This window comes from Podarcis cretensis (assembly GCF_951804945.1).
Source record: "Podarcis cretensis genome assembly, chromosome: 16".
Taxonomy (NCBI): domain Eukaryota; kingdom Metazoa; phylum Chordata; class Lepidosauria; order Squamata; family Lacertidae; genus Podarcis; species Podarcis cretensis.
In genome coordinates this window covers 8,763,738-8,782,368 of record NC_137186.1, presented here as the reverse complement: position 1 = coordinate 8,782,368, position 18,631 = coordinate 8,763,738, and the positions used below count along the sequence as shown (strand labels likewise).

The window sequence follows — 18,631 nt, the reverse complement described above, 5'->3', positions numbered from 1 at the left end:
GAAGCTTTTAATGTTTGATGCATTACTGTATTTTAATCTTTTGTTGGAAGCCGCCCAGAGTGGCTGGGGAAGCCCAGCCAGATGGGCAGGGTATAAATAAATTGTTGTTGTTGTTGTTGTTGTTGTTGCTTCCATTGTATCCTCATTGTTCCGTCTGGCAGAGCTTTTCCGGGTGTTGCGGGGCCTTTAACAGTCAGGCCCGAAGGCTTTGACTTGTTTACGAAGCACTTTGAGGGTAAAATTGCTTGCATCCATCGAGACCTTGACTCTGTTGTTTCAGCAGATGAATCTCAAGGGTGTCTCAAGCACTGTCTGGTCTTGTTGAGTGAGTTTTGATTGGCAAGGCTCAAGTTGTGGACAAGGTGCTTCAGTCGGACCGCTTGCGCTCTGAACTCTCACCCCTTTTGGCTGATAAAAACCAGCAGGGAAGGGATAGCTGGCTGGGCCAGGGACATGATTAATTCTTCCTTGTCTGAGGTGGTGGTCCCCTCCCAGTTTGGAGGAGGCAACGAGAAGACCAGTCCTTAGGAAGCCCTCCCTGGATTCAGAAAATCTAAGTAATTACTGACCAGTTGCCAGTCTCCCCTTCTTGGGCAAGGTTCTTGAGCAGGTGATCCAGGCACTGTAGGATGAAACTGATTTCCTAGAGCCATTTCAGTTGGGGTTTTGGCCTGGTTTTGTCACAGAAGCTGCTTTGGTTTCTCTGTATGATGACCTCTGTCGGGAGAGAGACAGTGGGATTGTAGGTTAATTCTCCTTGACCCCTCAGCAGCTGCCAATACCATTCATTGACCGTGGTATATTTCTGGGGAGGCTGTCCAAGTTAGGAGTGTGTGGCAGTGCTTTACGGTGATTCCAGCCCTACTGGATGGTCGTTTCCAGAGGGTGATTTTTGGGGAGTGTTCTTCAGCTCTGTGGAGCTTTCAATGTGGGGTTCAGTTTTATCTCCTGTGCTCTTTAACATCCACATGGAACTGCTGAGCTTTGGAGTATCTTGTCATCAGCAATAAAGCTGATGACACACAGCTCTGCTTCTCCTTTATATCTACAGGTGAGGCAGTGGAAGTGCTGGACCATTGACCATTGTCTTGCCTCGGTAATGGGCTGGATGAGAGCCAACAAACTGAAGCTCAATCCAGATAAAACTGAGGCACAGTTAGTGGGTGGTTTCCTAGACTGCATGGGTGGGAGCTTGCCTGCTCTTATGGAGTTACACTCCCTTTGAAAGTGGGGGTATGTAGCCTGGAACCTTTGCTGTTGCTTGAGACTCAGGTGGCCTCAGTGGCACTGAGTGCCCTCCATGAGTTTCAGTTGGTGGCCCAGCTTATCTGGAGAGGGATCGTTTAACTTCTTATCTGGAGAGGGATCGTTTAACTTCTGATCGTTTAACTTCTGCTCTGGTAAGCTCTAGGCTAGATTATTGCATCTGAAGACAGTTTGGAAACTTCAACCAGTGCAGAATTCATCAGCCAGGTTGCTCACTGTGGCAAATGCCAATGCTGGTCCAACCGCACTAGATGACAGTTTCCAGACCCATATCAAGTGCTGGCTCTGACATATGAAGCCTTAAATGGCTCAGGACAACAATAGCTCAAGGACCACATCTCCCCATATGCAACAACCCCGACCTGTGATCATCACCTGAGGTCTTTGTCTAGCTCCTCCACGAGAGGACCGGATTGCGTTAAAACGAGAATGGTCCTTCTCTGGGTGGGCTCCCCATTTGTGGAATGCTCTCCCCATCCATATCTTTAGGCACCAGGCAGAGCTGTTTCTCTAGAACCGTTCTATGCATTTGTGGTTTGCTTTTGTTTTATTATGTATTTTGTGTTCTTGTTTTGTATTTTTATGTTGCCCTGTGATCTTCAGATGAAGGGCAGTATGGAAATTTAATTAATAATGATGATGATGATGATAACCATAACTTAAAGAAGGCTATGGACAGATTCTCTTATTTAACATATGTTTTAATAAATATTTTTTTATTGAATATCTCTTGCAATTGTTCCCATGGGGTGTGTCTAGGACTTCTTCTTTTCCCTTTAACTCTTCCCTTATACTTGAAAAAACATAAACATTAAAAAAAACCTCCCTGTGTTCATCATTTATAGTAGCCTAAAAGAACTAACTTTGGATGAAACTTCCCTGTCTGGTTGCTTGGAGACAAGTTTTGCTTGCCCCAGGTGAGCAGAAGTAGCTGTCTGTAAGAAACAAAAAGGAACCTTCTACCATATGTGGTGGACATGCCCCCAAATTGGGAAATTTTGCAGCATGATCCACGAAGAAATAAAATACTAAGAATATCATATAGTAAAAGGCCAGAGGCATTCCCTTTAGGAATTTTAAATGATGATATTCCAAAAGACAAAACTAAACTTTTCCTATATGCGACATCTGCAGCAAGAATCCTGGTGGCTAAGTATTGGAAAGGGAATTAGTTACCCACTAGGGGAGAGTATTTATGTAAGCTTTCAGAATACTTAGAATTAGCCAAATTGACAGACGTAATAAGACAAAAACCAAAAAGTGAAGTAAAAAAAAAGAATGGGATTGCCTAAATGAATACCTTAAAAGTCAAGGTTCGAGAACAGAAATCTGGCTGAGTCTGGAATAACCTTGTGAAGGGAAAGGATAAGAAAGAGGGATTTATATCTAGATGTTAGGATAGAGTTTGATCAGGAAAACAGGGCTGCCCCTGCTGTTCTCCCCCCCCCCCCCACTCACCTGGGATGACAAACCATTGGTCAACCCCTGGGCTTCTCCATTTACACTTTTCAACACCTTTCACCCATTTTTTCCTTTATCCATTTTTTCAGAGGCTCGAAAGATGCATGGGCACCGTAACATCGCTGACGGGCGGGGTCTCCGAGAGGGAAGCCAACGACGCCCTGAATGCTCACGTGAGTATCTCAGTGCTGGAGTCTCACCTTTCAGAGGGTCCTCGAAAGCCCTGCCTCTTGCATCTAAGAGGGGCTGATGGCTGCACTTGCTAACCTCGGTGGCTGTGCTCTGCCTCCGATGTCAAAGGGAGCCTGCCTCTGACTACGAGTTGCCAGGAATCGCCAGTGGGCAGAACTGCTGCTGCTGCTGCTGCTGCTGCTGTGCTCAGGTCTTGCAACTGGGGAGGCGAACCTGTGACAACAGGATGTTGGACTAGATGGGCCATTGACCTGATGCAGCTGCAGGCCTCTTGTGTTCTTACCAGATCGGAGAAGTTCGTGGTGGAGCAGAAGGCTGTCCATGGCTTTCAGCCGCAATGGCTGAGTTCCTCTTCCTCTGAATACCAACTGTTGGGAATTGCAAGCAGGCAGCGCTGCTGCTGCACTCAGGTCCCATTGGGGAAGCTATTTACGGAGAAACTCTTTATGGAGCCTCCTTAAGGCTTTTTATTTAAAATAATGAAAATTCAGCCGGACTATTTTCAGGGTTGAATATTGCTCCTGCTGCTTTAACAGATGGATTTAACGCGTTCTTAACTGTTTTAGCTTTCCGTTCTGTTTTTAATTTCTCCTCTTTTTTTTTTTTTGTACCGCCGCCACAATTTTTCCAGTTTACAACTTCTTTAAATAAAATAAATGATTGGCACCTTAAAATACGAGAGTATATATAGAACTTGCCAGCATGACAAACAGATTAAGAAATAAAGATGATAAGAATTTGAAAGAAGACAGACATTATATATTTAGATTATATGTAAAAAAATATTACAACAAGAAAATAAGCGTAACAGGCTGACGAAAAATACTTGGCGGTAGATGTTGCAAAGTGGGATAGTGTAAGGTAATGAAAACAACTTAATGGAGTAAGAAAAGATAGCATTTGAAAAGATAGCAGATAGGAAACCAAGGAAAGAATGGGTGGGGAGTACAAGTTAAGGTTTATGAGAGTTAAATAAATTATTATTTAAATACATATGTCTTATATTTATGTTATTTCCGCCTTCTCTTATTATCCTGTGTCTGATTGTAACACAGTAGGTGTTGATGATATGATCAAACAGAAAAGCAAATAAAAAATTATTTAAATAAATAAAAATAAACAATTTGCTTCCAGGCATCCTTAATTGAAGTCAGCTTGGAAGGACTCTGAAAGCATCTTGATTTTATTTTAAATTGTTGCTGCTTTGGCAGTCCTTGCTTGCTCTACGGATTCCTTCCTCCCTCTCGCTGCACCTTCCCTCTGAGGTTTGGCCTGCCGTTAGATAAACCTTCCGGTCTTGCTCCTCCAGGTGTGCAAAGGAGCCCCTCAGCACGAGGAGATATGCCTGGGCCTTTTCATGCTGATCCTCACGGAGCCTGCTCAAGCGCAGAAGGTAAGGGCCCTTGTTTTTCGCTCTGAAATGCCTTAGGGGGCTGTATCCTATGCCAGTCCTACTCAGAGCAGACCCATGGAACTCAACAGACATGACTAACTTAGCTCCATTGGTTTCAATGGGCCTACTCAATGAGTAGATATTTTAGTTGGATGCAACCCTGTGCCCAGAAGGCTGGGAGAGGTGGGAGACAGGATTGGTACCTTTCCGCTTCTGATTCCCTTGTTTTGTTTCACCTCCTTCAAAAGTGATAGTCCAGCCCCACTGTTGCATTTGGGACCCCTGCTCCTCCTGCTGCTGCCCTGATGGCGCCACCGTGCTGCTGAAGTTAGGGTTTCTGCATATGTCTTTCTTTTTGGTCACCCTGGGAAAGGGCCTGGTTGGGGTTGGGTTGAGCCCCATAACCTCAAATTTCCTATCCCCTCCTTTTTTAAAAACAACAACAAAAACACCAATACTCTAAAAATGCTTGGACTAGGCTTTCGGCAACTTGGGTCTCCAGCTGTTTCCCCCAACTACAACTCCCATCATCCCTAGCTAGCAGGACCAAGTGGTCAGGGCTGATGGGAACTGTAGTCCAAAAAACAACAACTGGAGACACAAGTTTCGGAAACACTGGTTTAGACAGTGGCTGGGAGCAGCGCTGGCAAGATGCCAGCCACCCACATCCACACCAAATACAGCGGTACCTCGGGTTACAGACGCTTCAGGTTACAGACTCCACTAATCCAGAAAAAGTACCTCGGGTTAAGAACTTTGCTTCAGGATGAGAACAGAAATTGTGCGCCAGTGGCGTAGCGGCAGCGGGAAACCTCGTTAGCTAAAGTGGTACCTCAGGTTAAGAACAGTTTCAGGTTAAGAACGGACCTCCAGAACGAATTAAGTTCTTAACCTGAGGTACCACTGTACACTAGGACACTGTGTTGAAGAGTCACGGCTTCCCCGCAAAGAGTCCTGGAAGCTGTGGTTTGTTAAGGATGCTGAGAGTGGTTAGGAGACGCCCACCCCCCCATTCCCCTCCCAGAGGTGCACTTCCCAAAGTGGTTTAACAGATCCTGGGAACACTGCAACCGAGATATTGAAGATTATGCGGTGTAAGCCCATTAGTCAAAATGTTTGCATTTCTATGCAGGTGGTGCTGTGGGACGCAGGTGGCGCTGTGGGACGCAGGTGGCGCTGTGGGACGCAGGTGGCGCTCTGGGACGCAGGTGGCGCTGTGGGTTAAAGCCTCAGCGCCTAGGACTTGCCGATCGAAAGGTCGGCGGTTCGAATCCCTGCGGCGGGGTGCGCTCCCGCTGCTCGGTCCCAGCGCCTGCCAACCTAGCAGTTCGAAAGCACCTCCGGGTGCAAGTAGATAAATAGGGACCGCTTACCAGCGGGAAGGTAAACGGCGTTTCCGTGTGCGGCTCTGGCTCTGGCCAGAGCAGCGATGTCACGCTGGCCACGTGACCCGGAAGTGTCTCCGGACAGCGCTGACCCCTGGCCTCTTAAGTGAGATGGGCGCACAACCCCAGAGTCTGTCAAGACTGGCCCGTACGGGCAGGGGTACCTTTACCTTTATCTAGATGTATAATTCCTGCAGTGAACATCTCAGTCAAACTGGTTTTGACTCAGCTCCCTGCCCTAGTCTGCTAACCAAAAGAGTCATCAAAGTGGGTGGCCATCACTCCTGCGGCAGCATCTGGTCACGGGATGGCCACAGACTCAGAAACATAGAATTGTAGCATTGGAAGGAACTGCAAGCCCAGGGTTTCCCAAACTTGGGTCTCCATCTATTTTTGAACTACAACTCCCCATCACCCCTGACAACTGGTCCTGCTAGCTAGGGATGATGGGAGCTGTAGTCCCAAGTCTGGGGTACCGTGATCTAGTCTAGCCCCTTGCAGTGCAGGAATCTTTCGTCCAACGAGGAGCTTGAACCCACAACCCTGAGATTAAGACTCTCGTGTTCTGCCGACTGAGCTATCCCAACAGCTTGAACAGAGGATTAGGCACAACCTTGGAAGATAAGGCTGTTGAGACGTTGTTGTTGTTGTTGTTGTTGTTGTTGTTGTTATCCTCCTCCTCCTCCTCCTCCTCCTCCGGACGGCCACTGTGAGAGCAGGATGCTGGCCATAGGTGGACTTTGGCCTGATCCACCAGTCCATGCTCTTCTTACATCTTGTTATTAAATATACCAAGAAAAAAGCACACCAAAGAATTCAGGTCAATGTAAGTTTCAATAGTGGGAGTGGTTCCTACTTACAAGTCAATAGTAACAAAAACTAATCCATTCAAAAGTACAGTGGTACCTCGGGTTACATACACTTCAGGTTACAGACGCTTCAGGTTACAGACTCTGCTAACCCAGAAGTATTACCTCGAGTTAAGAACTTTGCTTCAGGATGAGAACAGAAATCGTGCTCTGGCGGTGCAGCGGCAGCAGGAGGCCCCATTAGCTAAAGTGGTGCTTCAGGTTAAGAACAGTTTCAGGTTAAGAACGGACCTCCGGAACGAATTAAGTTCTTAACCTGAGGTACCACTGTATGTATTCTGACAAGAATTACAAACTCAAATAGAGATTACAAACTCTAACAGAGATTACAAACTCACACTCATAAACTCTAATCCATAATTGACTTCTGACTTCTGCTCTATGATTGAAACTGAGTCTCCATCTGCAAGCTGATAAATTATAAGGATCAACATTAATGTCGATTGAAAAAGAGAAAATCTTTGTAACAAATTATTGTGTTATACATATCTTTGAGTTTGAGTTTGAGTTTGTAACCTCTGAGTTTGTAATTCTTGTCGGAATACATACTTTTGAATGGATTAGTTTTTGTTACTATTGACTATTGACTTGTGAGTAGGGACCACTCCCACTATTGAAACTTACATTGGCCTGAGTTCTTGGTGTGCTTACTTCTTACATCTTGAGCACTGCCTCTTCTACTAAGAGAAGGGGCACTCCTCTCCCTTAGGGACAGTAGTAGTAGTAATAATAATAATAATAATAATAATGTATTATTTATACCCTGCCCATCTGGCTGGGTTTCCCCAGCCGCTCCGGGAGGCTCCCAACAGAATATTAAAAGCACGATAAAGACATCAAACATTTAAACTTCCCCAAACAGGGCTGACTTCAGAAGAAGCTGCCTTTTAGCAAAGCAGACAATTTTGCCTCTCTAACTCAGTATCACCCACGCTGACAGGCAACAGCTTTCCAGGGCTTCAGGCAGGGGGTCTCTCCCAGAGGATGCCATTGGGGTTCTTGAACCTGGGACCTTCTGGGCTCAAGTCAGATGCTATGCCGCTGAGCCGTGTTCCCCCCTTTCGCCCTCCTTGCTCTGGACGCGGATTGGGTCTGCCGAGGAGCCGCCCTCTTCCGAAGCCTCTCAAAGAATGCCTCTCCTAGCCCCCCTCGCAGGAAATTAGCTGCGTGCCGAGCCCGTCCAGCTGTGCGCTGGAGACCCTTGGCTGCGTCGGGGCCGCCGGGGTGACAGCCAGCTGATGAGTGTGCGAGGCGGCTGCCTCCTCCGCTCGGCTGGCTCTTGCTTTTAATTAAAGTTCCCTTCCCAAAGTATGGAGGGAGGGCCTTCTGCTCTCTCCCACCCCCCTTCCAGCTTTTTATCTTTCACCCAGACTTAAAAGCCTCCTGTCTCCTTGACATCTCCCTGCTGCTTGCCTCTTGTGCCCATCTCCGGAGCCTTACGCCGGCGGGGTCTGCTGGCGGGTGCTGATTTATTCATTGGCGTGACACATTTTCATCAGGCTACAGACTCTTTCCTTGTCAGTGACATGGGTCGTGTTGCTAGACGCTTGTGGCAAAAATAAGAATGGTTTACTGTCAAGTATAAGGAAGCCATGGGACGCGGGTGGCACTGTGGGTTAAACCACAGAGCCTAGGGCTTGCTGTGAGAAGGTCGGCGGTTCGAATCCCCGTGACGGGGTGAGCTCCCGTTGCTCGGTCCCTGCTCCTGCCAACCTAGCAGTTTGAAAGCACGTCAAAGTGCAAGTAGATAAATAGGTACCACTCTGGCGGGAAGGTAAACGGCGTTTCCGTGCGCTGCTCTGGTTCGCCAGAAGCGGCTTATTCATGCTGGCCACATGACCCGGAAGCTGTACGCCGGCTCCCTCGGCCAATAAAGCGAGATGAGCGCTTCAACCCCAGAGTCGTCCGCGACTGGACCTAATGGTCAGGGGTCCCTTTACCTTTATAAGGAAGTCATCTGAGTCGTCCTGCCCTGCATTGCCACCCTGGTTCTGCTGCCACCCCAGGTCCTTTTTAGGAGGACAGATTCCAAAAGGTGCCTTAGATCAGGTTTTAATTTGATAGGCACCTCCCCTTCTTCCTATGGTCCTGCACCCTCCTTCAGCATTCTGCAACCTGCTGTCCTTTAGGTGTTGTTCTGGACTACAACTGCTGGCTGGGGCTGAGGGAGCCAAAAGGCCTGGAGGGCACCAGGTTGGGGACAGCTGAAATAAATGCACAGCATTTTCCTGTACCCTTCCATCTTCCCCCTCTGCCCATCTCCCCCTTTGCTGTGTTATTATATCAGCTGTCTCATTTGCAGTATATTATATGCCAAGCATCTGGGGCCTTAAGATTGGCAGCGGAGGCCCTGTGGGTGGCTGCGCCCGGCTGGCATTGACAGGTCCTTCTTGGCACCTTCTCGCTGTTTGTGAAATGCCTCCCAGGTTGGAACCATGAACTGGAGCCCTTCATGTTTTCAACATTTTGTTGCAGGTGTAACGCTATGAATATTGTATGACATCACAGTGATAAGAATTTGCCTGGGATTGGGCTGGAATGGAGTATCCTGGGAAAGGGCGTAGCTGGTTGGAACCCTGAACTGGAGCACTCCACATCAGCAGCATTTTGTCACACTTGTGAATATCGTAATGTGGATAAGAAACTTGTTTGGGCTTGTAAGTTATCCTCCACCAGGGCCAGGGCCTTTTCACTGATGGCTCCAACCTGGTGGAATGCTCTGTCCCATGAGACTAGGGCCCTTCAGGATTTAACCTCCTTCTGTCGGGCCTGTAAGACACAGCTATTCCGCCTGGCCTTTAATTTGAATTCAGCCTGATCTTTTATTTCCCTTCTCTCCCCCCTCCCCTTCATGACGATCACCCACTCTGAGACCCCACAGCTAATTCTCCCCTGGCCTCCTCGCTGGCCCAAGAAGGACCAATTCAGCCAGCTAGCCCTGGGGATTATCTAATTGATTTTTGATTTTTATTGTTATTCATGTTTTTATACTGTATTTTATGCTGCTTTTATAATTAAGTTTTTTAAATTTGTTGTTAGCTGCCCTGAGCCCGGTTTTTGAACCGGGAAGGGCAGGTTATAAATATTTTATTATTATTATTGTTATTGTTATTGTTATTGTTATTGTTGTTATTATTATTATTATTATTATTATTGTAATGGAATGGCACATCCTGGGAAAGGGCTGACTGGCTAGCTGGCTGGGACCCTGAACAGGAGCACCGTTTTGTTGCAAGGGGCCAGAATTTGAGCCAGGATTCACCTGCAGAACGCCACTGCCTTTATATAGCCTTTTGCAGTTTTGGTGATAATAAGACACCCCAAACGGAGCACCTCTTATAAACCCCATTGGTTCCTAGGAAAAGAAATAGGAGGCCAAAATCTTGGGGCCTCGGCACTAGCGTCTCTATCCTTTCAAAACACGGGAGATAAGAGCACCTTCAAACATGGGCAGAGTGCTTTACCTAGCCCTGGAGGGACTGGACCCTTTTGCAGTGACATTGCTTCCTCACCCTCACCGCTGCCTTCCTCCTGCCCTCTGAAACGCCTTCTGTGATCCCCGTTTTGTGGCTTCGGGAGAATTGCCCAGGGCGCCAGGGCGCCTTGGCCCCAATTGTACCACGCGGCACCGGGTCAGGGGTTATTTCACCCCTCCTGCTCGCCGGCCAAGTGCGCCTTTTAACATTTGGAAAGCGTCAAAAGGCCAAGCCAGAGACCTCACCTGTTGCGAGCGAGAGGTTGCTGAGTGCTTTGCGAGTTCAATCGAAAGGGCGCTTTCAGGGGCCTCATTAGCCTCTCGGAGGGAGAACGCGGAGAGCAGATCCCTCTTTGCCTTCGCGGCGTGACATTTAGCAGCACAAATTAACATCCATGCAGAAGTGAGTTAACAGATGATTTCCTGGTTCCTCTCTCCCCTTCCCTCCCTTCTGCCAACCTCACAGGACAAGAGGGAACAGGCAAGAGATCTCACCTCTCTTCCATCCCACCCATCTTGCGTCTGAATACCGCAAAACTTCGCAAGAAGCCTCACTATTCATTATTATTATTTTTATTATTAACTGGACTTGCTAGTTGCTTTTGAAAAATGAAACGTAAACTCATTTTACTATATACCACAAGCATTAAAACCAGTATAAAACTGAAACAAAACGAGAGCTCAAAACACGGATGGATGTAAATAGGCTGTCTAATAAAACCCACAAAGCAGTTACAGTATCTAAAACTCTCCCAAGATAAAGGGCAAAAACCTGGCTGAAAAGTAGTGTTACTGCTGGGCTCCTGAAAGTAGCCATTGATGGCACCAGGCAAGTCTCCCTGGGGAGAATGTTCCAAAGGCAGGGAGCCACCACCAAAAAGACCCTTTTCTCATGTCATCACACTCCAGACCTCCCAGGCCCATAGAGAAGGACCTCAGATGTTGGTTTCAGGATGTTGGTGGGTCATGATCAGCTGATCTGCTCCAAGTCCTCCCAAATCTGAGCCTCTGAGCACTTTCCACCGCCTCCTTCCTCCCCCACATCCCTCCACCGCACCCCCCAAACTTCTCCCACACCGCCTGCACTCCCCAAGCTCTGCCTTTGGCTCCCGAAACGTTTGCACGGCCGTTCACAGGCTCCTCTTCCGCAAGCATCTCCTTGCCAGTTTTTGGCAGATTGAGTCCCGGGGGTGGGGGGGTTGTTCTCTTGGAACTTGACAAGCGAGCAAAATTTGGACATGGGGAATATATTCTCTGCTTGTACGTTTTGGACGAGCCGAGTCCCAGCTGATTTACGACCGTCCGAACACTTGGCCGTACTCTTCGTGTATGTTCTGCATTATGTGTCGCCTGGAATTATTTTCATATGTCAGTTGCTTGGGCTCGCAGTGCCATATAGAAGCAGCGACCCCTTTCGCTGCTTTCTGGTTACTGATGCGTATATATGTCTATTCCTTTCCTTTGGTCGCCAGTGGCGGGGAGCAGCTCACCCCCAAAGCAACCAGTGCTTTGGCTATTCCCGATGTACCAGCTTGGCTTCAGGCACTGTCTCCTTCTGTTGTTAGAGCACGGATGGAGAGCCCGTGGCCTCCCAGAGATGTTGGTGGACTACAACTCTCGTCACCCCTGACCAATTGGCCTTGCAGGCTGGGGAAAATGGAAGTTGGAGTCAAACAGCACCTGGATGGCGGCTACGGGTTCTTCATCCCAGCTCTAGGTAATAGAATATTACACCTCTATAAGCACATTTAATACGTGATCCCTGATTGTTTGGGATGTGTGTCTGGAATAGGGTGGAGAACCCATGAGCCTCTGAAGGGCCTTGTGGACTGCAGTTCCCATCAGCCCTGACCATTGGCTGCACTGGCTGTGGCTGATGGGAACCACAGTCCCGCTGGAGTCCAGTCAATGGGAGCTAGAATTCCACTGGAGTCCGACCGATGGGAGCTAGAGTCCTGCTGGAATCCGGCCAGTGGGAGCTAGAGTCCTGCTGGAGTCCAACCAATGAGAGCTAGAGTCCAGCCAATGGGACTAGAGTCCCACTGGAGTCCAACCAATGGGAGCTAGAGTCCCATTGGAGTCCAGCCAATGGGAGCAGACCTTCTAAGATGCTGTAGGGCTCCTGCATGATGATGGTGATCAGGGTAATGTGAATCAGCCTTCAATGTGCCGAACCAGTTATCCGTTCAACCCAGTGCTGTTAACTGACAGCAGCATCTCTCCAGGGAACTGCACTTGGCCCCTGGGATGGAGTCTCCCCACCCCTGTTTACAGAATCTGTATGCCATCCACCACCCACCCCAGAGCAGTTTCTTTTTAAGTTATATGCTGTGACTGCACTCTGTTCAGCTGACACATTCTCTCATCTCTCCCCTGCCCTCCTCCCTGGCCACAGTGTTACCGGGACCTGGTGCTGGTCAGCCGCGACGGGATGAGTGCCGTGTTGAACAAGATGAACCAGATTCTGATGGAGAAGTATCTGAAGCTGCAGGACACGTGCCGTACGCAGGTGGGCCATGTGCTATGCGCCGCGTCTTGCCTATGCGCATTTTCTTTTCTCTGTGTGCCTCCGTACTTTAAAGAACCGTGTGTGTGTGTGTGTGTGTGTGTGAAGCAGGAGCTGCGATCAGCCCGCTGTTTGTCTCAAGCCCGGAGTGCAGTGCTGCCAAAGGCATCTCTGTGCAGCATTTTGAATTCTGCAACCTGAAAACCCAGATTCCGCAATCGGCAGCACACCTGCAAATCTGCAAGCTGGGTTTCAGGGACATATGTAATGCGGTCTGCAGTTGCGGGTACTTCCTCCCCCCGGCCCCTTGCTCCCAAGCCCCAGTGCCAGAATTAGAATTTTTATATGGAAAAGGTGCATTGAGGCATACGGGGAAAATCAAGGGAAGTACGGTGCTGTAAGCTTGGGGGTGGGTCACGAAAAACAAATTTGTGGTAGGTGGGCTGTGTTTGTAATCCAAACCTTCTACCCTGCTGCTAACCCCGGGAATCCCCGCATGGACACGATTCTATAACTTAAGTGGTGTTTGGGGTTCCCTCCGCAACCACAAGGACTAGAAACTTGCAGGATGTTGTTTTTTTAAAAAAATGAGAGAGCAGGGAAAAATCCTGATCGCGGGTTCTTTGATTCTATGATTCTATGAAGGAACCATATTCTATGAGCAGCGAGTTGTTAGGACCATGCCATCATCTGGCTGGTGCAAATGCTTGCATGCAATGCCTTCCTTCTGCCTGGACAAGGCGTCAAAGAGGCGGGAGAGGCTGGCTTTGTCCAGGTCGTTTGAAGGAGCCCTGAATTCTCTTTTCTCCCACGCTTTAGTTGGTTTGGCTGGTGCGGGAGATAGTGCGGAGCGGGATTCTGGGCATCGAAGGCGTCTGCATGACCTTCATGAAGCAGATCGCAGGTGAGTGCGTTGGGGGGGCAGTATCGCTGGAGAAGGTAGCCCCATAAAGAATCCCGTAGGAGGTGGAGGAAGGCTGCGTTGATGGCTGCTAGCCTGAGTGAGTGCCTTTTCTCTATCAACCATTCCTCATAAGCAGGGCCAGATTTACCGTATTTTTCGCTCTATAAGACGCACCAGACCATAAGACGCACCTAGTTTTTGGAAGAGGAAAACAAGAAAAAAATATTCTGAATCCCAGAAGGGCAGCCCTTCTCCCTCCTCGAGGAAAAGCTCCCAACAGCCGCACACACGCTCCACTCGGCTCTTTAAAGGGAGTGCTGAGCAGAGCCTCCCGCCCGCATTCGCTCCATAATACGCACACACGTTTCCCCTTAGGAGGGGAAAAGTGCGTCTTACAGAGCGAGAAATGCGGTAGGTTTGATGAGGCCCTGAGCTACTGAAGGTAATGGGGCCCTTTATGTGTCTAGCTGTCCTTTGTCAACAACAAATTGTTACTTTTTTGTGTTGAATATATGCTATATGGTAATTTATGGACCTCATAGGTATCTAAAGCCATTCGCACATATCAAAATACGTATTTTATCAAAGTAATTGCTGAAGTGAAATACAATTAAGAAGTATCCAGGGTTTTTTCCCCTTTAAAATTTTTGGGGGGCTCCAAGAGAGTGGGGCCCTAAGCTATAGCTTGTTTAGCTTATACGTAAATCCGGCACTGCTCTTAAGGCTTGGTTTTTCATAAGGGAGCCAGTGTGGTGTAGTGGTTAAGAGCGGTAGTCTCGTAATCTGAGGAACCGGGTTTGCGTCTCCGCTCCTCCACCTGCAGCTGCTGGGTGACCTTGGGCTAGTCACACTTCTCTGAAGTCTCTCAGCCCCACTCACCTCACAGTGTTTGTTGTGGGGGGGGGGGGGGGAGAGAAAGGAGAATGTTAGCCGCTTTGAGACTCCTTCGGGTAGTGATAAAGTGGGATATAAAATCCAAGCAGCAACTCCTCCTCCTCCTCCTCCTCCTCCTCCTCCTCTTCTTCTTCTTCTTCTTCTTCTTCTTCTTCTTCTTCTCTGGCAGAGGCAGAAATGCTTCTGAGTACCAGTTGCTGGAAACTGCCGCAGGGGGAGAGCTCTTGGGGGCGTCCCATTGTGGCGTCTGGTTGGCCACTGTGAAAACAGGAAGCTGGGCTAGATGCAACCAATATGACTAATTTCTTAAGTTGCCCATTTCTCATCAAGCAATCAGGCCATTCTGAGTAGCCTCCTGAGCATCACTGCACCCGACCCTGTCACTAAGCTGTTATTTTTGCTGCTGCCTGTGTCTAATGAAGGGAGCATATTGTGGCAGTCACTGTTTGCCTATGGTAATGCTGGCATGTTCCAAATGAACCGCCTGTCATGTAAAGCTGAGGTGCTGAAGGTCCAGGTTGCCAACAGCTACAAGGGAGAGCACTGGTTTAATTGTGTACAGCTGCCTTAAACCGGAGCCAGGCAGGGCCAGGAGAGAGGGAGGGGTGGTTGATGGCAGGAGGGTTGCCCTTTTCAGGTAACGAAGGACGAAATGAGTTGCTCAATTAGCAGCAAGGTATATTGGAGCAGCTCTCTCTAAGCGGGCTTGCAGTGGGTGCAGAGTTTCTTTATTCCGCATGTTTTGATTACGCCCAATTTAAAAAATCCCTGGTGTGTTTAGGGTCGTTTTATTTTATTTTTGTAGAGAACAACCATTACTCGGGAACATTATTCTGTAATTATATATCCTTTTTTAAAAAGGAAGAGTTTGGTAATGCAGCTGCCTTAAATTGTTCATGTGCCATTGCAGATATAGAACGTTGTCCAATTTAATAAAACAGATTTATCCCTAAACCATTTTTTATGCAATTATGGGACACCTGTTTTTGTTTTTAAAAGATGCAATAACTTTTGCAATAACTCTTGGAAGATTTCCTTTTCACTTTACATTAAAGTGTGTGTAACTTCGATTTTTAAAGTTATAAAGAAGTCTCGTCGCCAGAGACGAGTTTGTATATAGCAGGACTGAGGAACCAGGGGGTCCTCCAGCTGTGGCTGGACTATAACTCCCATCAGCCCCAGCTTGCACGGCCTACGATTAGGGATGATGGGACTTGTAGTTTGGCAGCATCTGGAGGGTAACAGGTCCCGCACCCCTATCCTGGTCACACCTCCCAGCCAATCAGGCATCTCTCATTAAATTGCAGTAATAGGATGCCTCTTGGCCAAACAGTCCTCATCTCTCCGCCCCACCAGTTCCTTCCCTACCAAATCAGGTATGGTCTTGATAGGGATCTCGAGAACTTCTGGCACACTTTGGTGCCGGGCTGACATAAGGAATTTGCCGCAGTGGAAAATCTGTCGTTTTGTTTTTTTAACCGCCTGCATCTGCAATGTGGAGTTGGGCCTGTATGAGTTCAGAGCTTGCCAGCTCCCGCCCCCCTCACCCGAAGGACAGGCTCTAAAAGCTATTTGTTTGGGGGGGGGCAGGAAGGACAAAACCATAGTGGACCAGCAAACTACTGTCTTTCTCCTTTGTTTGGCACCCGTGCCAAGTGTTTGCAGACTTCTAACTTACGGGAAACTTCTTTTCCTAAGGTACCTCTGCCGCCCCCTCACCCAGATAAGGTTTTTTCTTCTTCTTTTTACGAGGATTCGGTTGCCATGACTACATCTTTTGAGGGCCCCCCCATCTCCCTTCTCAAGGACAGGCATCCAAGAATGGCTCAGCCTGAATTTTTAAAGAGTACTCTGGTGGAGAAAGGAATTTGCCCCGCAATCGCTCACAGCAACCAGGAATTTACAAGCCTCGGGGCTCTTTGTTAGCTAGCTTGCATGACAGCCTGACCTTGGGTGCCCCTAGTCTAGAGTTGGGGGGCCCCTGCGGCCCTCCAGATCTTACTGGACTCCATCATCCCTAGCCGTTACCCGTGCCAGGGGTGGGGGTCTGATGGAAATTGGAGCCCAATAATGCCTGGTGCGGGATGCGGGTAGCGCTGTGGGTTAAACCACAGAACCTAGGACTTGCTGATCAGAAGGTTGGCGGTTTGAATCCCCACGACGGGGTAAGCTCCCATTGCTCGGTCCCTGCTCCTGCCAACCTAGCAGTTCAAAAGCACGTCACAGTGCAAGTAGATAAATAGGTACCACTTCGGCGGGAATGTAAATGGCATTTCCGTGCACTGCCCTGGTTCGCCAGAAGCGGCTTACCCATGCTGGCCACATGACCCGGAAGCTGTACGCTGGCTCCCTTGGCCAATAAAGCAAGATGAGTGCCGCAACCCCAGAGTCGGTCACGACTGGACCTAATGGTCAGGGGTCCCTTTACCTTTACCTTTAACACCTGGTGGGGGAGCTGAGTTAGGGGAGGGTGCCCTGGCCAAATAGCCCTCCTTGCTGTCTTCTGGCTGGCATCACGGGTGGAGAAAGCCCTGCTTGTTGTGCTCAGGCCTTGCTTTCAAAGGTCAAAATTGGGTGTAAATATCCCTTCCGCTGAGCATCTCTCACTCCTCCATTTGGCAGGCCGAGGTGACCTTTCGCTTGCTCCCCAATTTTGGCCTCACTGAGTCAGGCCGCTGTCATTTAATTTGGGTCCCTCGGCGCTGCATCAGTAATCAATACCAGCTGCTGGAAGCCGCAGGAGGGGAGAGCTCTCTCGTACTTGGGTCCTGCCCTGATTGGTTTCCCTAATGGGCCATTGGCCTGATCTTGGGGTTTGCAGTCAAATTTATGGGGGAGAAGGCGGTCAGTGGCTACTGGCTCTTCCTCCACGTTTGAAGGTAGTAAATGCGTCTGAATAAAATCATAGAGTTGGAAGGGGCCCTAAGGATCATCTAAGTCCAACCCCTTGCAATGCCAGAATATGCAGCTGTCCCGTATGGGGGTCAAACCTACAACCTTGGCGTTAATCAGCACCACGCTCTAACCAGCTGAGCTGGAGACTGCTGGTGTACTTCTGTTGTGCTCAGGTCTTCCCTGCAGGCCTTTACAGAAGAGGCACCAGGCTGGCTGCTGTGAGAAGAGGCAGGCCATTGGCCTGATCCTGCAGGCTCTTTTTACATCCTTATGGGTTACAGGGAGGGAGGGCTCTTGTCTTCACACCCTGCCTGTTCACCTCCTAGAGGAATCTTGAGTGGCTGGTGTCAAAGGCTTTTGACCTGATCTGGAACGGTTCTTCCAATGTCCGTTTGATCATTGGTTTCCAGAAAGTACCTGAGCTACACCATTGAGCAAAGGAGGACAGGGTTCTGCTAGGGTGGGTGGGTTTATCGGTGTACTGGGCAAACACAACAGCAGCAAAAAGTTTGATTAGCTGAAAGGTATCGAGGGCAGTTTGGTGCAAACCTTATGCTGGAGGAAAGTGCAATCCGCAGTCTGAACCGGCTTCCTTCCAACCTTCTCGTCACCTGTTTGTCTCTTTGCAGGCGGAGACGTAACGGCGAAGAATATCTGGTTGGCAGAAAACATCCTCGATATGCTTACTGAGCAGAGGTATGTATGCCTGGTTAGTCGGCCATCGCTGGCAGCCAGGGGTCATGGCCTGCTCACAATGGAGCAAACGGACGGCGCTTGCTTAGACTTGCTCTGAAGGCTTGTTCAGGTGGATTCCCTGGCTAGTAGCTTTGTGTTGCCTTTTAAGGCCGGGCTCAGCAGTGTCTGACCTTGTCCAGTGTGGACTCTGAAGTTCGTTTTCACGCTACCGAGCCTTGCCAGGGCTGATCAGTCCTGACTTCCCCTGTGACCAAGATGAAGAGAGCCCCGAAGCAGCCCTGCATAGAGACCGCGCAATTAATGGGGCATGGCTTTCTGCTGGGCCTTATTGCTAGGAGCGATGAATATTTATTACCTTGGTACGAACCCGGCCACCTTCTCCAGACACCCGCAGCAACAGGCTTGAGTCACCGAGGCTGATCTGACTTTGTTTACACTGAGTCTCGGTTGCCCACGCCGTTCCTTTTCTGCAGCCCCTTTTTCTTTGCACGGATGCATCCCGAGTGCATCTGTCATAATATTTCAATGCGCGGTTCCCTCTCTTAGGATGGCATGTGTTGTAGCTGCAGTGTCTCTTTGAAATTGCTTATTGCTGTGGTGAACAATCAAGTTGTTAAAGCGTTTTACTTCACGGGGGACGGACGGACACATAAAGAGTTTTTCAAGTGTGTTTATTTCCCTTTGGCAAGTAACAG

At 48.8% G+C, this 18,631-nt stretch overlaps 1 protein-coding gene across 2 annotated transcripts in view; it reads left to right on the top strand.

The window, feature by feature from the left end:
• Nucleotides 1-18,631, top strand: part of INTS3 (integrator complex subunit 3) — a 94,503-nt gene that overhangs the window by 13,759 nt on the left and 62,113 nt on the right. For both annotated transcript variants that reach the window (XM_079957958.1, XM_079957957.1), the window contains exons 2-6: nt 2,817-2,900; nt 4,229-4,312; nt 12,437-12,550; nt 13,367-13,451; nt 17,870-17,936. In XM_079957958.1, coding sequence (XP_079814084.1) covers nt 2,817-2,900; nt 4,229-4,312; nt 12,437-12,550; nt 13,367-13,451; nt 17,870-17,936 — 434 coding nt within the window. The remainder of the gene's footprint in view (nt 1-2,816; nt 2,901-4,228; nt 4,313-12,436; nt 12,551-13,366; nt 13,452-17,869; nt 17,937-18,631) is intronic.